General features: G+C 37.3%; 1 protein-coding gene across 2 annotated transcripts in view; it reads right to left on the reverse strand.

Moving 5' to 3' along the window:
* LOC139152165 (serine/threonine-protein phosphatase PP1-alpha-like) overlaps positions 1 to 16,811 on the reverse strand; it is a 118,945-nt gene that overhangs the window by 74,748 nt on the left and 27,386 nt on the right. For both annotated transcript variants that reach the window (XM_070725286.1, XM_070725285.1), the window contains exons 4-6: positions 16,553 to 16,641; positions 9,428 to 9,576; positions 2,210 to 2,323 (exon numbers count right to left, since the gene is read on the reverse strand). In XM_070725286.1, the coding sequence (XP_070581387.1) occupies positions 2,210 to 2,323; positions 9,428 to 9,576; positions 16,553 to 16,641 (352 nt within the window). The remainder of the gene's footprint in view (positions 1 to 2,209; positions 2,324 to 9,427; positions 9,577 to 16,552; positions 16,642 to 16,811) is intronic.

The raw sequence follows: 16,811 nt of genomic DNA on the forward strand, positions 1-16,811 counted from the left end.
CATGTTACACTTTCATTGCACTGTTTACACAGATTGCATAATTGCTATAAATAGCACGAGGAATCTTACAGCCCAGCTTTACCGTAAAAACCCTATCACTTTGACCACTCTTTTAATTGACCACTCTATTTTTTTCCTCAAAAAGTAATCTTATTTTATCCTTACCAAGTCAACCATAAATGGAAATTAGAAGTTTCTCTATCTCTATTTGCTTGACCACCCTATCATGACATACTATAATGAGCAATTTCTTTCAGATAACATAAATGGTGGTTCAGAATATATCAAAGTTGGGATTCAGGAAAGTTGCCTTTATATGTTTTAATCCTCAAAGGTGGTAAGCATTTCACTATGAACTGTCAAAAAAAGTTAATCTTTCTGATAATTCCACACTAACATTATTTTGGCTTTGATGATTTCCTAATTAATTCAATTATTTAAAATCATATTAATTATTTTTTTCTGGGTGAATTGATAGGGTTTATACAGTACAAGAATTACATACAATGTAAGTCAAATTTTGACCAAAAATGACAAAAAAATTGCTAAAAAATACACATTTGCATATTTCATCACAATTTGAACAAATCTAAGTTGGGTTATCCCTAGGGACCTGTATACCAAATAACAAAGCAGTCTGACCAGCGGTTATGAAGAAGAAGATTTTTTACCAAAAACACCTTTTTTGGCATTAATTTGCCTATTTTCAACAATATCAAAACATTAAAAAAAACAGTTTCTCAAATATAGTTTCTCAAAATCATATTTTTTATCAACACAACAAATATCAAATCAGTAAGTACTGCAGTTCTCAAGATATTTGAGTGGACGGACGCCTCACAAACGGACATACATACATACATACATACATACATACATACATACATACAGACTGACGCCGGACGCCGGACGGATACCCATCCCAATAGCTTCTATAGACTATAGTCTATCGTAGCTAAAAAATCGTAATAAAATGGCCGCACGGCGCCCATATTGGATCTTATCACCGAAAAAATTGAAGTGCATATCTATGACATTGGTCAATGTCCTTGTACAAACTTTGAATAAAATCAGTTGAAACATGTTTGAGTTATGGCTCTGTACATGAAAAAATCGTAATAAAATGGCCGCCTGGCAGCCATATTGGATCGTATCACAAAATAAATCGACGCGCATCTGTATGACATATAAAGTAATCCTTGTACCAAGTTTGAATGAAATCACTCAAGGCATCTCTGAGATATCTGCGTGAACGGACGGACAGACGCACGCACGCATAGTCATGACCAAACCTATAAGTCCCCTCAGACGGTGTCCATGGGGACTAAAAATAAATCGTAACGGGAGGTGTCGAAATGTCTTGGGGCCGAAAGAAGCCGAAACTTCGTCCGAAAGTTGCTTGAATGTTGAAGATGTGAAGGGTGTCTGTTGCGGTATTCAAGTGTTCCCGCTGTCACTAAGGCTGCCAGTGGAACGTACCATTTATGTATACGGGACGGCCTCTTCAAAGATGTTTAACATTACGAAACTTATCCACCACTCCTGGTGCTTTTATAAAAGCACCAAAATGTCCCAGCTAAAACATTTAGTGTTTGGGCCATTTGTGTAATCTGAAATTGTACCGTCAATAATGTCATAAGTCTGACCTTGTCCGATTGTGTCGATAAATTGTGATCTTTTGGGAGGGGCCACCCCTATGACAAAAACGGTAAGACCCACCTTTTGACGCCTAATTGCCAGGGACACACTATGGTCTTGACCCACACAGTGAACGGTAGGTGTTAATGGGATTTTCACAGCGGATGTTGTCTAAGAGCATGCGAATACTGTGACGCTGCTTGCTTAGCGTAATCCCTTGTCAATCAAGACTTAACGGTACTCTCAAACGCCAAAATGTACACCTGTGCCTCTCGTACATTTTTATTTCAAAATTTCACCCAAAAACAGGAACTTCACGACCAAGATATTCTACACACAGGAAGATCAATATTATAGGAATACTTTTCAGGGATAAAAAAAAATCGTGTTTTTGACTCAAAATACCAAAACAAAGGCGGAAAGCTACCTTAATGGACATACATCCATACATGCATACATACATACATATATACATCATTTGCATCCCATGCAAATGGGTCAATGCATCACTTTTTCGAGGGTAAAAGTTTGAAGTATGGTTTCAGAACAGACAAATCATTTATGTACAAACCTGATGTGCCCGTACTACAAGACTCAAGCCTTGCTTCTTCAGAAAGGATCTAATTATGTCACCACCGAATGTGTAGGAGACACCTCTATCATTTTCTCCCCAGCCAGTGATGTCCTACAGAACATAAGTATAAATGAAATAAAAAGATGCTAAAAATATTTGTCAAATGTATGGTTGTAACAATAACATCATACACAAAATGATGTAAAGATTTCACATGTATGAACTTAAGACCATAGAAGGTAAACATACATATAAAAAGTCATTGTTGATGACACAGTCCAGGGCTAAAATTCATTTTTTTTCATGGTAGTCCCATTGGGCTACCGTTTTCTGAAGTTGGTAGCCAAGTGACAAGGTCTGGTAGCCTATGCATGAATAAAAGAGTTTCTTTTGTAAAGGATATTTTATTCATATATATAGACAATGAAAGATTTTTTTCATGATCCCATCCAGAAAGTGAATTTTCTAGTCATTTGACATCAATACCTGCAGATCATAGCCTTAGGAGAACGGTATAGCATGTGTAGTGGACAACGGTGACGCCTCAAAGTTTGATGACCTATTCACACATACAGAGCTTATATGCAAATTTTTATGTTCGCCATGACAATGACTTTTCACTCAGCACGTGTAAACATACCATGGCTAAAATGGGGCCCAGGGACACTGACGAGCTGTGTACCTCCTTAGTGTTTACTTGCCATAAATGTTAAGTTTGTCAGAAAGTCAATTTTTTTGACATAGATGAAAGTTGGTTACTGCTCGGTTACTGCTCAAGGACAACTTCAAGTTTGGAATCTAAGTATCAACAGCTTTGATATGTGTGATAGTGAATTAAGACATGGGACAAAATAGGATCAACAACGTCTAAAACAGGAAATGGTGAATTATATAATGCAGAAGGGGAGAAAAATTTAGCAACAAGCTATTTTACGAAAATGGAAAATGGCTAATCTAAACCAAATTACTTAAACTGGATTGTTGGCATTGATTACACAATTGTGTTCTCCACGTGGTCAATTTTTTAATGGCGCCACTAATGTATTAATTGTAGTTAACATGATAAATCACAAACATTGACAATTATGGGGATATATAAGAGATTTTCCCTAAAAAATGTTATTGTTCTCAAAGTTAAAACTTGAAGATTTGTTATACAGTAAATATTATTGTGCTTTTTTGTATGTAGGACTATGTATGAATGTAGATGAACAAGAGTGAGATATTTGGTTAAATTTCAACACGGTCCCTCCAAAATGTAATCATGCATACTTCGATGTCAATGTACGTGCTTGCAAAACTGTGGATAATGGAATACACAACATGGTCTCGCCCACGCTAGTACAAGGGTACCCCTTTACAACATTATAAGAAGCACTACTACGCTTTCCAAATTTTGTCTCGGGAGGGCTCCCCACCTGTCGCAAAACATCTTTTCGCAATTTATGATTTTGACGTTCGACAATTATACTGTTTGACATTTGCCTTTACGATCTGGCCATTCTTGACCGTACCTAGCAATTTTCCAGGAGTTTCCAGGAGTAAATTTTGATTTTCCAGGACTTTCAAGGACTTTCCAGGAGTGGTTTTAAATTCCAGGACTTTCCAGGAGTGTACGAACCCTGCTTGACCAGTTAGTACAATTGTTAACTCTGAATATTTGGGCATTTGTGCATTTGTGCATCTTCTTACTTCTTATTCAATTTCTGTCATTTCTTAGAAGTTAAAAGGCTTCTTTGTGTCGTCAATCTTTCAACAGGCAGTAAATTCCACAAGCATAATGTGACAGGTACTTCATATACATGTAGGCAGGTCTGCCTGTAGAGGGCGGGCATCATGAATCGTGTTTGTTAGTTATTTTCTCCACAAAGGCTTGCATTAAACATGGCCGCCGTAGCCGGTACTGGTGTACGATTTTCCTGTCTCAAATTTTCACTCATTTTCGTTCATATAACTCTGAAACTCCAGGAAACAACTAGAAAGCATTTGCAAGCAAAAGCAAAGTTCAAGGGACCAAAGCAGCGGAAGAAACAAGAGAATGTGTGACAAAGATTGATGCAGAATGAAAGGGTGCTTGGGATTTTAATATGCGAGCACGTACCTATAGTGAGGGCTGATAGCAGTAACAACAGAATACAACTAAAAGCAAGGCAGTCCGGGGAATTACAGTACACAGATTACAAATCCCTACATGTATGGTAAAAACGCAACAGATACATACATGTACGGGGGCGACAACGCTCGGAAATGTATATCAGACGAGAGGAGACATCGGACGTAGGCCGTTGAACTTGAAAACCGAGGCCACATGCATTTTCATTTGATTAAAAGCAATTAACGCTTCATCTGTTAAGAGTTTTTACCACTGACTAAAACAATTTTCATTGCTATGTCGCTGTTTTCACAAGATACTGACCGTTTGATCTTGGAAAGTTGAGTTGCTTTTACGTGCAGCCAACGCATGCCGGTGTGGTGACAGACAGTTCACTACGCTGTGCCTAGCTCTGCATGGCAGGGCTGTGTGTTACCGGCGTTAAACGGCCTCCCACCACAGCCTGCAGACTGATATATAAAAAACCGCTGGTGGCTCCTCAGAAATACGGCAGGCAGTTTCTCCGCCGAAAACAGCCGATTTTGAATCAAAAACTTGCATTGATCTTCAATTTCAAGCACATCCACCTCGCCTAGGTACACGATGTGCCCAGCCGCGCTTGTAAACTTATGCAAAGCCTACTTTTCTCTCTCTATGCGAGGGAAGCGTTCGTATCCGCCGCCACTGTTAATCTCATTCAACCCATGAGCACTCGGGCGAAAACCAGCGTGAGTCTAAACCATATGGAAGGCGTATGACGTAACAGTATAGCGCCACGTATGGCGAGTATTTAGAGAAAAATAAAAATCAAAAAGCAACAAAAAACAAAGTGAAAGAAAGCTAGAATTACTAATAGCTGAACACAATATGATAGTTGTGCAATGCAAAATAAATAAACAAACAAGAAATGCCCGTGAAACCCGTCCGAGTTGAGCAATGACATCATAAGCGTGTCGCAATGCATTCTGGGTAATTAAGGTAAAATTCGTGTATAGCATGTTCTATGGTAGTAATACTGGAAATAGAGAAAGAAAGAAAGAAAGAAAGAAGGAAAGTGAGCAAAAACTAACAGTTCCAGAGCTGGTCTCTGGAACTAATTAGGAAGAAAGGATTATCTTGAAATATTGGGGTATTCGCCGACATTTTACAAAATTAAATGACAAAAATGCTGCAAAATGCCGACAGGCTTACACAATGACCGTTTTCAGAGGCATATGTAGATTGTGCAACAGGCCCATATCACGTAAGGCCATGAGGGGATATCCAACGCAGTACCAAACACACTTAGCGCACACAGAGCCAGCAAACACAAAGTGAGTGCTCCTACAATATCAGCTCAGTAAATCTGTAATTAATAGATTGCAGTCAATTAAACCTTGGATACTGTGATAATACATCAACTGGATAAGTCACTTTTGATTTTTGTCACAGTTCAAAATCGTTCTTCTACACCTCAACCTGAACCATGAACACCCCCACCAGTTTATGATATGACCTGCCACAATGCTATGACGTCAACGGATCTTGACAGACGGAAGTAGAAGTTGACAGGACCATACTGGTTTTCAATTCTAATGGCTTCTCTGTCTTTAAGTAGACGAGAAGCTAAAAAACTCTGAACAGTGCCTTCTGATAGTCTAACTACACAGAATACTCATCGTAAAAAACATGCAATTAGGCCATGTTGAATCTTCCATTTTGGCCTTGTGGCAGTAATATTGTCAATTATTTCATTGAGAGAACCCGCTTTTCTAGTAAAATGAAATTATAAAACAATAAAAAATACAAATAGTAATCTTAATATGCATTTATGATGGTAATACATCCACTATTCACCACAAAATGTCTGTAGAGCAGTAGCTATGGGATTTTACAGTAATTGATGGTCGCTCTGTTTAAAAATGGCTGCCACATACACCAGAACGAGGCTCTACCTGTGAAGGATCCAGATCCAAAATTGATTTTAAAACAAAAGATGCAAATGGCAATCTTAATAGGCATTTATGATGGCAGCAATATTGTCAATTATTTTATTACGAGAACCTGCTTTTCTGGTAAAATGAAATTATAAAACACTAAAAAATGCAAACATTAATCTTAATGTGCATTTATGATGATAATACATCAACTATTCACCACAGAATCAACCGTAGAGCAGCAACTATTGGATTTTACAGTGACTGATGGTCGCCATATTTAACATAGTGCCAATGTCCCTGAAGCTACTACAGATGGTACAGAGGACATACAAAGCATTATACCTGATAAAGTGAAAGTAGAGGTCCTTTGGCAATGCAGGGTATTCTTATAGCAGGAGAACTGTTTCACAATGGATCATACTTACATAGCCCCCTATAAACACATACATTAATCAATAGCCAGCACAGAAAACTACCATCTATGCCTATAAAAATGGTAAAAAAATTCCCTGAAAAATATAAAATTGTAGATTTCATCATTATTTTGATACATTATAAATAAGATACCCCTACAAACCTGTGTACCAAATATCAAAGCTATCAGATCAGCAGATTTTGAGAGACAAATATTTTGATCAAAAATGGCAAAAAATTGCCCAAAAATTACAAAATCGCAGATTTCATCATTATTTTGATATATCATTTTAGTTCATCACTACAAACCTGTATACCAAATATCAAAGCTGTCAGACAAGCGGTTTTGATGAAATAACTTTTTGACCAAAAATTGACAAAAATTCCTTAAAAATACAAATTTGCATATTTCCTCACAATGTAAACAAATCAAAGTTGGTTTATCCCTAGGGACCTGTCTACCAAATATCAAAGCTGTCTGCCCAGCAGTTATGAAGAAGGAGATTTTTTACCAAAGACGCCTTTTTTGCACTAGTTTGCATATTTTCAACAATATAAAAAAATAAAAAAAATTGTTTCTCATAATCATATTTTGCACATCAAATATCAAATCTGTTAGTACTGCAATTCTCAAGACATTTGAGTGGACAGACATCCTCACAAACAGACATACATACACACATACGTACATACATACGTACATACATACATACCGGTGCATACATACATACATACATACATACATACATACAGACTGACGATGGATCAGGGCTCCCGCTACCCGACGCCAATTAGCCAAATGCGAAAGAAAGTTAAAATGGCTACAAAAATTCCAGTTTGGCTAACATAGTGGCTAATGAATTTTTCCTGCCCAGGTGCCACCTCAACAAAAAACTACCGCTAACAATAAAAAAGTTGTAAGATGTTGAAACATTTTACTCTCCTTCCTACAAAGTTGCAATGTATTGAAACAGTTTACTCTCCTTTCTACAAAGTTACAAATTCCCTGGTATGTGGAGCAGACATTGTTGCTGTTCCGTCTGCGGTACACAGAGGCTTTGTTTTGCCTCCGTACCGTGAGCCCCGTTCCTCCTTCAGTCTATCTAGAAGTTTTACCTACTTTGCTAGAATCAAAATTTGGCCTGCAAATACTCAGTTTGATAGTAAAAACCATAATTTAAAAGGGAAATTTCAAAAACGGAGCAATAATACAAAGGAAGAGGAGAAAAACTGAGGTTTTCTGAAAGGTCAAGTCTAGGTCATCTCATCATGTGATGTCATGCATGAAGACCCTTTAAGTGTACAATTATGGTTCAAAAGAGCCACCTAGGGTGGTCCAATAGGTAAAAGGTAATTTTGTGTCTTCCAAATTAAATTGCATTCAGCTTGACTGTCAGTTTTAAATTAAATTTATTAAGAGTCATTGCAAAGGGATATTGTCAACAGTAATTGCAGTAAGCATATCCATTGTCAAATCATCACATTTGTGAATTGCAATTTTGCATGTAAACATTAAAGCAACAATTCATTAAAATTGTTAATTCGGTCTATTTCAAACTGCTATAACTTATACAAGAAATTATGTGATTCTGAATTATTTAATATTTTTGCAGATTCTACCAGTTTAATGATGTAGAAGTAAACATCACCAGACATTTCTTTATGATATCAAAATATAAGGTGAAAATATATCTGTGTTAAAATGTTATCATAATCATTAAAACAATGTACCGGTATACTCTCAAACAGTGAGTAATTTAAATGAACATATATCATTGTGTCTTGTTTTACAAGAGTTGTGTTTGGCCAAACCCTTTGGTCTCAAGAAAAATACTCATACTCAAAATGCTATTCAGCCTGCTTGATCACAAATATGACATACAAGTAACACCTGGGCCAATTGTATCTACACTGCCAGTGTGTTACTAAATGCTTTCTCCTGCACCATTTTTATCCTTGTGGCTAAAACATTTTGGTTATGGAAGACTGCATAAATTTGCCGCATGAGAGGCTTGTAGCTTATGACAAGCTATCATACTGTGAACACTAAATGAATGCCACAGAAATGTTATGTACCTGTTGTAATATACACTTCACTTGCTACCAGATTTTTAGAATTCAATTAATACCTTATTTTATTTCTGGTGGTAAAAGTTTACCATCTGAAATGAAAAAGTATTTCTATCCAGGAAATGTTATAAAAACACAGATTATTCAATACAAACTGAACAAATATTTCTTTAATGTAAAAACTATCAGGAACATCATACAAAACATCTCGATTTGTAAAATTAGGAACTCCTTAATGCGGAGAAAGCTGTAATTGCCACGCTTAATTGAGATTATAAACTGGCTAAAAGTTGCTCAAAGTGGCTACAACAGTTTTGATTTGGCTAATCAGTTGGCTAATCATTTTGATGACTTAGGGGGAGCCCTGTGGATACCCATCCCAATTGCTTCTATAGACTATAGTCTATAGTAGCTAAAAATGGCTGCCAGGACGAGGCTCAACCTGTGGTGGCTTGGTATCCAAATCAATTTATATAATGATAATCTACATATACTAAATTTCATGCTTTTATCACAAAATGCACAATTGTTATTAAAACTTTGGTTATGCCGCGCCACTAATTCTCATGAAACCAGATATCTTGACATTATTTCAGAGTTTTGCACTCATTTTCTTGCAGTTTCTCTGTGTATAAATAATGAAACAAAAAGACTCTGGCATAAAAATGAAAAGAATTTTTACTCTTCAATGTGCACATAAGCAGTCATGGGAAGTCCTACCTCATCAGGATCTGACCATAGAAGATCACACACAAGACCAGAATCTGGCACATCTAATGGGCGGTCAATATTTCTTATCTGATCTATTTCTCCAAGATCTGGGGAAAGGCCACCATGCATACAGAATATGGTATCTTCAACGAGTGCAGCTGAAAAAAGTAAATGTATAAATACTTAAAATAATTGAAATATCAAATACAGTATCTTACGCTGATTTACAAACACCAGAAAGGAGGACTAGATATAATACAAGATATTGGGTGCAGAGGTCCTTTGACAATATTCTTATAGTAGAAGAATTGTTTCAGTATGGCTGATACTTATAGAACCCCTATATACCGGTACACAGACATTCATCAATAGCCAGCATAGAAAACTGCCATCTAGGCCTGTAGTTTCTTTGCTATCTGTCTCTCACACAAGGTGAACACTTATACAGGCAGTTGGATAAAATTATTGAAACACTAAAGACCTATAAGACAAGTGGTTTGTGAGATGATGACATTCAAAATAATAATAATTTCATTCTGCTCAATGCCTTTCAGTGCCAGTACATATCTGTATGGACAAGATGTGGTGTCATCAAATCTGATGCAGTCTAGATACGTTACTTTTCATGGGACTTGAACTCACAATATCTACAACACTAATTCACCTAACATAGCAGTCACTTAGCTAAAACACCTTGAAATAGATGTTTCAACAAGGGGCCTAGTGGCTGATACCGCTGTACTGCGATATTTAAAGGTCTGGTGAAACATCCATGATTAAAATTAAACAGAAATACCCTTGGTGGTCTAGAACAGTTATGTTCATTTCTGTTATCATTTAGCACACATACAATTATCAAATATGGCAAAGGGAAAAATGCAATGTTGGAATGTCCCCCAACTTTGTCCAGTTGACTTTTTTTGCCTTTCCGATGTTTGCCCGATGCCATATCTTATAAAGTGAAGTAAGTATTTCACACCTTCGCAAGCTCACCATGGGCAGTAACCTCCAGGGTGTCCGCTTACATAATAGTATTAGATTGTGGCAAAAATTATATTAAATGATTTGCCTGGCGTTTGAAAGAAAATTTTAACTTAAATTTCCCGTTTCGCCAGCTGAAGCTACAAGTTTTTCTGATTGATTGAAGCAAGCAGCACTTCCTGGTTGAAACCGAGGCAATGTCCATTTATAGACAGCATTTTGGCACAGTCACTTGTTGATGGCCGCTGCTGTGTGGTATGCATTATTTATACCACATAGGGGTGGTCATGTATCAAATAACAAGTGACTATGTTAGATAGTGATGCATTGGACGTGTTGGCGTTGTATATTCACAAAGGCATCATGGGCAAGATCTTCCCAGGGTAGTTGATCAACTGGGGAGAAACGGAAGGCTAGCGTGCATAGGTTGCACTGATCACACGCAGGGCTTTATACTTTATTATGTTAGCAGATATGGGGCAGAGATAAGGCAGGGTGGGAACGCTATTCGATGTAAATGAACAGTGTTGTGACGTCTGAATGCACCAACCAAGACTCCGCTGAGGGCGTGGCCTGAGTGTAGCAAAATGACCCCAACAGAAATTGTACATAAAAATATCAATAACATTATCTCACACGTACTTTTATGTTGCAATTCTGTTACGAGTGTAATAATATTGCCCCCTTTCAAGAAGCTATTTAGCCTGCAGAACCGGGTTGATTTCACCAGACCTTTAAGAGAATTTAGGGGATAGGTATGAGCCGCTTTTGGCAAAACCATAATCAATAATAGTACCATACTCATTCAAGTATAAGCACCCCCCCATGGGTAAACTAGGGGAGGGGCTTATATTCGAGCAACTCCCACGTTATCTGCCATGGACACTTTATTTAAGCTAATTTTATGCATGAATTTTTCAACACCACTCGATCTTTCTATTGCTTTCAAAATTGACTAAGGAAAGAAATTTATCAGACAATCTCTGGATACAGAAGTGACATTTTGGTGAAATTTCAGCGACAGTGTCAAAAAACCGGAAACTTGAAACAAAGACGTCACGTATGCTGCTGATCAACAGTTAGTAATGTGAACTGGCATGCATTGCCTACACAGCAAGGCAACTCAACATTTCAGTATCAAACTGTCTAGTACATCTTGCGAAAACAATAGCATAGCAGTGTAAATGTGAAATAGTCACCTGGAAAAAGTCTTCACAAATGAAAGGATAATTGCTTCAAACAAAAGAAACTGCATGCTTAGAGGATGAAAACAACGTGGTTGTGGATAAAAATAAACAATGGCCAACATGACTGACTGTGTAGTTTAGACTTTTCTATTCAGGGGGACAGGGTGAGCAGGGTCAAAGAATCAAGAAAGTACTGGAAAAACGTGTCATTTTCCTTACGACACTGTCAAGGGAACTCCAGTTTCCCATTCTTTCAACATCTTTTAATGGTTTCTTTATAAAGTAATTTACCATGTTTAATGACCAAATATACTCTCCTAACTTAAATACACGGATGTAATGCATTTTCAAAAATCCAGCTATGAAATCACTGGGGGGGGGGGGGGGGGGCTTATACCGTACTCAGACGAGTACGGTAACTTTACAGGTATGTAAGGGCAGCTCCAACCCCCAAGTGGGCTGATCCCAGTTGGCTTCCAGGACCGGCCCCAGTTGGCCTTGAAATACACTCTGGTACCGGTCCTAGTTGGTTTCCAGGACCCGTCCCAGTTGGCTTCAAAATGCACTTTAGGACAAGTCCCAGTTGGCCTCCAGGATCAGTCCCAGTTCTCTTCAGGGACAGGTCCAATTTGTGAAATGGGACAAGTATATATATGAAAGAACCCTGTTACTGTTACTTCATAGAACCTCTATAAATTTTCTATGTGTCATACTAATAATCTATTAAATGATTTTACCTTTTTAATCTGCCATAATCATACCGGTAGGTACATACAACATTTAATAAATCCCAACTAAGGCCAAGGTAATTTTAATAATTCTTTGTTTTGCATCTGTATGCACATAGGTTTTTAAAAGTTTTCATGAAAAACCAGATATGAACTGAAGATGCTCAGGTGTTTCATTATACCGGTACATACATACATACATACATATAGACTTATGACGCCAGACGCATACCCATCCCAATACATGTAGCTTCATAGATTACAGTCCATAGTAGCTAAAAATACATATATGGAAGGCCCCTACAAATCAATTATTTCAAACATAGGGCCAAAGTCCCTGAAGCTACTATAGACATGGATACAAAATTAAGTATTTCCTGACTGTATGAAATTATCTCACTTTAAGGTCATCCTAGGGACTTGTAAACCAAATATTAAAGCTGTCTGACCAGCGGTTTTGAAAGAACAAGCAACTCAACAGTTGACAGAGCTCTGCTGTGTTATGTGGAGAATAACCTTTTGTGACACATGTATTGATGGAGAAGGTGGATATCTTTGATTAACATTGTAAGTGAGTTCTGTTGAATAAGTTGAGACTGTAGGTACTCAGAGAAAGCACACTGAAGAGACAAATGTTTGAAACTTAAGAAGTTCAAGGTCATCAAAAGCATTATAAGGAATCATGTAACTTTCATTGCACTGTTTACACAGATTGCATAATTGCTATAAATAGCACATGAGGAATCTTACAGCCCAGCTTTACCATAAAAACCCTATCACTTTGACCACTCTTTTAATTGACCACTCTATTTTTTTCCTCAAAAAGTAATTTTATTTTATCCTTACCAAGTCAACCATAAATGGAAATTAGAACTTTCTCTATCTCTATCTCTATTGACTATTTTGAGCAATTTCTTTTAGATAACATACAGGGCACAATAAATGACGGTTCAGAATATGTCAAAGTTGGGATTCAGGAAAGTTGCCTTTACATGTTTTAATCCTCCAAGATGGTAAGCATTTCACTATGAGCTGTCAAAAAAAGTTGAACTTTCTGATAATTCTACACTAAAATTATTTTGGCTTTGATGATTTCCTAATTAATTCAATTATTTAAAATCATATTAATTATTTTTTTCTGGGTGAATTGATAGGGTTTATACAGTACAAGAATTACATACAATGTAAGTCAAATTTTCACCAAAAATGACAAAAAATTTCCTCAAAAATACACATTTGCATATTTCATCACAATTTGAACAAATCTAATTTGGGGTACCCCTAGGAACCTGTATACCAAATAACAAAGCTCTCTGACCAGCGGTTATGAAGAAGAAGATTTTTTACCAAAAACATCTTTTTCAACAATATCAAAAAATTAAAAAAAAAGTTTCTCAAAATCATATTTTTCATCTACACAACAAATATCAAATCAGTAAGTACTGCGGTTCTCAAGATATTTGAGTGGACGGACGCCTCACAAACGGACATACATACATACATACATACATACATACATACATACATAATATATACCGTACTCGTCCGAGTATAAGCCCCTGCTCGTGTATAAGCCCCCCTACTGATTTCAGAGGATTTTAGAAAATGCATTACATCCGTGTATAAGCCCCTACCCTAGTGTAACTCCAATACAGAAAGGTTAGGAGAGTATATTTAGTTATTTAACTTGGTAAAATTACTTTTAGATAATAAAAAAACTATTAAAAGATGTTAAAACAATGGGAAACTGGAGTTCCCTTGACAGCATCGTAAGAAAAATGACACGTTTTCCCAGTACTATCTTGATTCTTTGACCCTGCTCACCCCCGTCGCCTAAATAGAATAGTCTCACTCACGTCGGCCATTGTTCATTTTCATTCACAGCCACGATGTTTTCATGCTTGAAACATGCAGTTTCTTTTGTTTGAAGCAATTATCCTTTCATTTGTGAAGACTTTTCCTGGTGACTATTACAATTTTCACTTCTATGTTGTTGTTTTCACAAGATGTAGACAGTTTGATACTGGAATATTGAGTTGCCTTTCCGTGTAGGCAATGCATGCCTGTTCACATTACTGTTGATCAGCAGCATACATGACGTCTTTGTTTCAAGTTTGGGGGGTTTTTTTGACGCTGAATTTCACCAAAATGTCACTTCTGTATTCAGAGATTGTACAATCAGTTTCTTTGGATGTGTAAGTCGATTTTGAAAGCGATAGAAAGATCGAGTGGTGTTGAAAAAAATCGTGCATAAAATTAGCATAAATTAAGCGTCCATGCCAGATAACATGGGGTTGCTCGAGTATAAGCCCCTCCCCTAGTTTTACCGCTGTTTAGTGTTGCCGAACCGGGGGCTTATACTCGGACGAGTACGGTACATACATACATACATACATACATACATACAGACTGACGCCGGACGCCGGACGGATACCCATCCCAATAGCTTCTATAGACTATAGTCTATAGTAGCTAAAAAGGGGTCAGCAATTTCCCATATCTGTCGAACCTCTGATCTGTTTGACTCCATTTTAACACATTGGAACCTTAAAAACAGTCTAAACATCTGTACCTAATATTAATGCAGTCTGCTCAGCAGTTTGTGACTTTTTGTCATCAACAGAAAAAAATTCCTCACTTTCCAACACAAAACAGTATCACAATAACACAATGACTTCCAGTGATAATGTTAAAAAGTGGAGTGATCCCACAACTGAGTATTTCCATTCAAAACACATGAATTGCATGTTGTCGACCTGTGACAGAACTATCATTTTACTTGAGCACGAGACAAATGGTGCAATCGACCCATGTTCCCGTGCATTTGGAGAGAAAATGAATGCTGCAAAAAATGATGTGTATATAGGCCTATTCTGTTCATGTTTGGAATGAAGAAAAACAAAGAAAGCTTGATGCAGCATTGTCAGGTCATTATTTTGAATCCCTGTCTTCACAATTATGTAGATATGGGAAGCTTCCTATCACAAATGTTTCCCAAAGAATGAGGACGTGACATCGACTGTCATCCTTCTTGTAAGTTTTATTTTCCATAGTTGGCGAAAAAGCAGTTACTCTTGTACACCTAATCAGACAGCCTCACAGGTTATTCCAATTTACTTGATCGGCACGGTGATCAGTCATACACATATCATGTGACATCATGACACCATAGGTGATCTTGTGAAAAGAAGTGGTTTGAATCTTGTTTGACACAACCATGTCACTAAATGCAAACTTAAACATTGAGGCACTACAATATTCTCTTGTGCACTTCAGGCTGGGTGTACGTTCTGAGCAAAGGGAGCCCTTGTCTTACACCTTACGGACACAGGATTAGCAAAGGTGTAAAAGACTGTTTGCCTGTATGAAAATAAGTTGACAGCTGAACTTCAAAAAGCCAAAAAAAGTCAAACAAGTTGGCTTAGGGGCACAAGCCCACTTGTAACTTTTACTTGCCTTTTACTTATCTTGACACAGAAGAGGGTGATACGCAATGCAAGGCAGTGCGTAAACTAACTTCATGACCCAAAGAGTGATTTTACGTTTGGTTGTATGGGGCATGTCATAGATCCTTTAATCTAGGACATGATATAGCACCCCCTACCCCTACCTATTTTTGCCATTTTAAACAGTAGATGCAAATCAAAAACCACCAAAGAGAGGTAGTCCATCCCAAAATATCCAATGATAACATCTTTTTCCTTGTTCAGCAGATCCTAAAGAGCAAAAAAAAAATACCCATGTAGTATATTTATTGGGGTGCATGGTGGGCCCCTCCAGCCCACAGACTCTATATTATAGTCATATCTGAGATATCTGTGCGAACATATGGACACATGCACACATGCACGGATACATGCATGCACAGATACATGCCCACTTTGCCCGGTGATTATTTCCTGCAAAATATGCTTATTTCACCCAAGAAGTCTTATATCAGCAACCAAACACCCTCGCTTGCCGTTTAGAACCTCTGAATACTGTCACGACAAAATTGCTTCTGAGTGGCCATAATGAATCATTATATGCCTCATACCGGTATCATGGAATATTGTGCACGTTCCATAGGATTCAATCAGGGTTACATGTCCGCTGCCATGTTATATCAGAACTTTTTGTTCCATACCATATCAATGAGTCTAAGCTGACCAAGATCACTGAATGAAACTTTAGGAGTAATATATAATACATAACACATTATATCCATCAGCTCATCAACGTCATTTAGTGAAACTTACCTATTGGTAAACAATTAAAACAATCTGTAAATGTTTTCCACAGCTTAATGTTGTATCTTCTCTTGCATTCATCATAGAAACCATAAATTCTAGAAGGAAAAGTTTTAATGCTTGCATTATGAAATCTTAAAGACTGTTGTTTAAGAACATGGGGCCAAGGAGTATCACTGTCCTGAAGCTCCCATATAACAAATCATCGACAATGACACGGTCCCAACTTGTTCATGGGTACTTTAATTATGAGTCCTCTTCATCAATT

The sequence above is a fragment of the Ptychodera flava genome, chromosome 15 (assembly GCF_041260155.1).
Source record: "Ptychodera flava strain L36383 chromosome 15, AS_Pfla_20210202, whole genome shotgun sequence".
NCBI classification, from domain to species: Eukaryota; Metazoa; Hemichordata; class Enteropneusta; family Ptychoderidae; genus Ptychodera; species Ptychodera flava.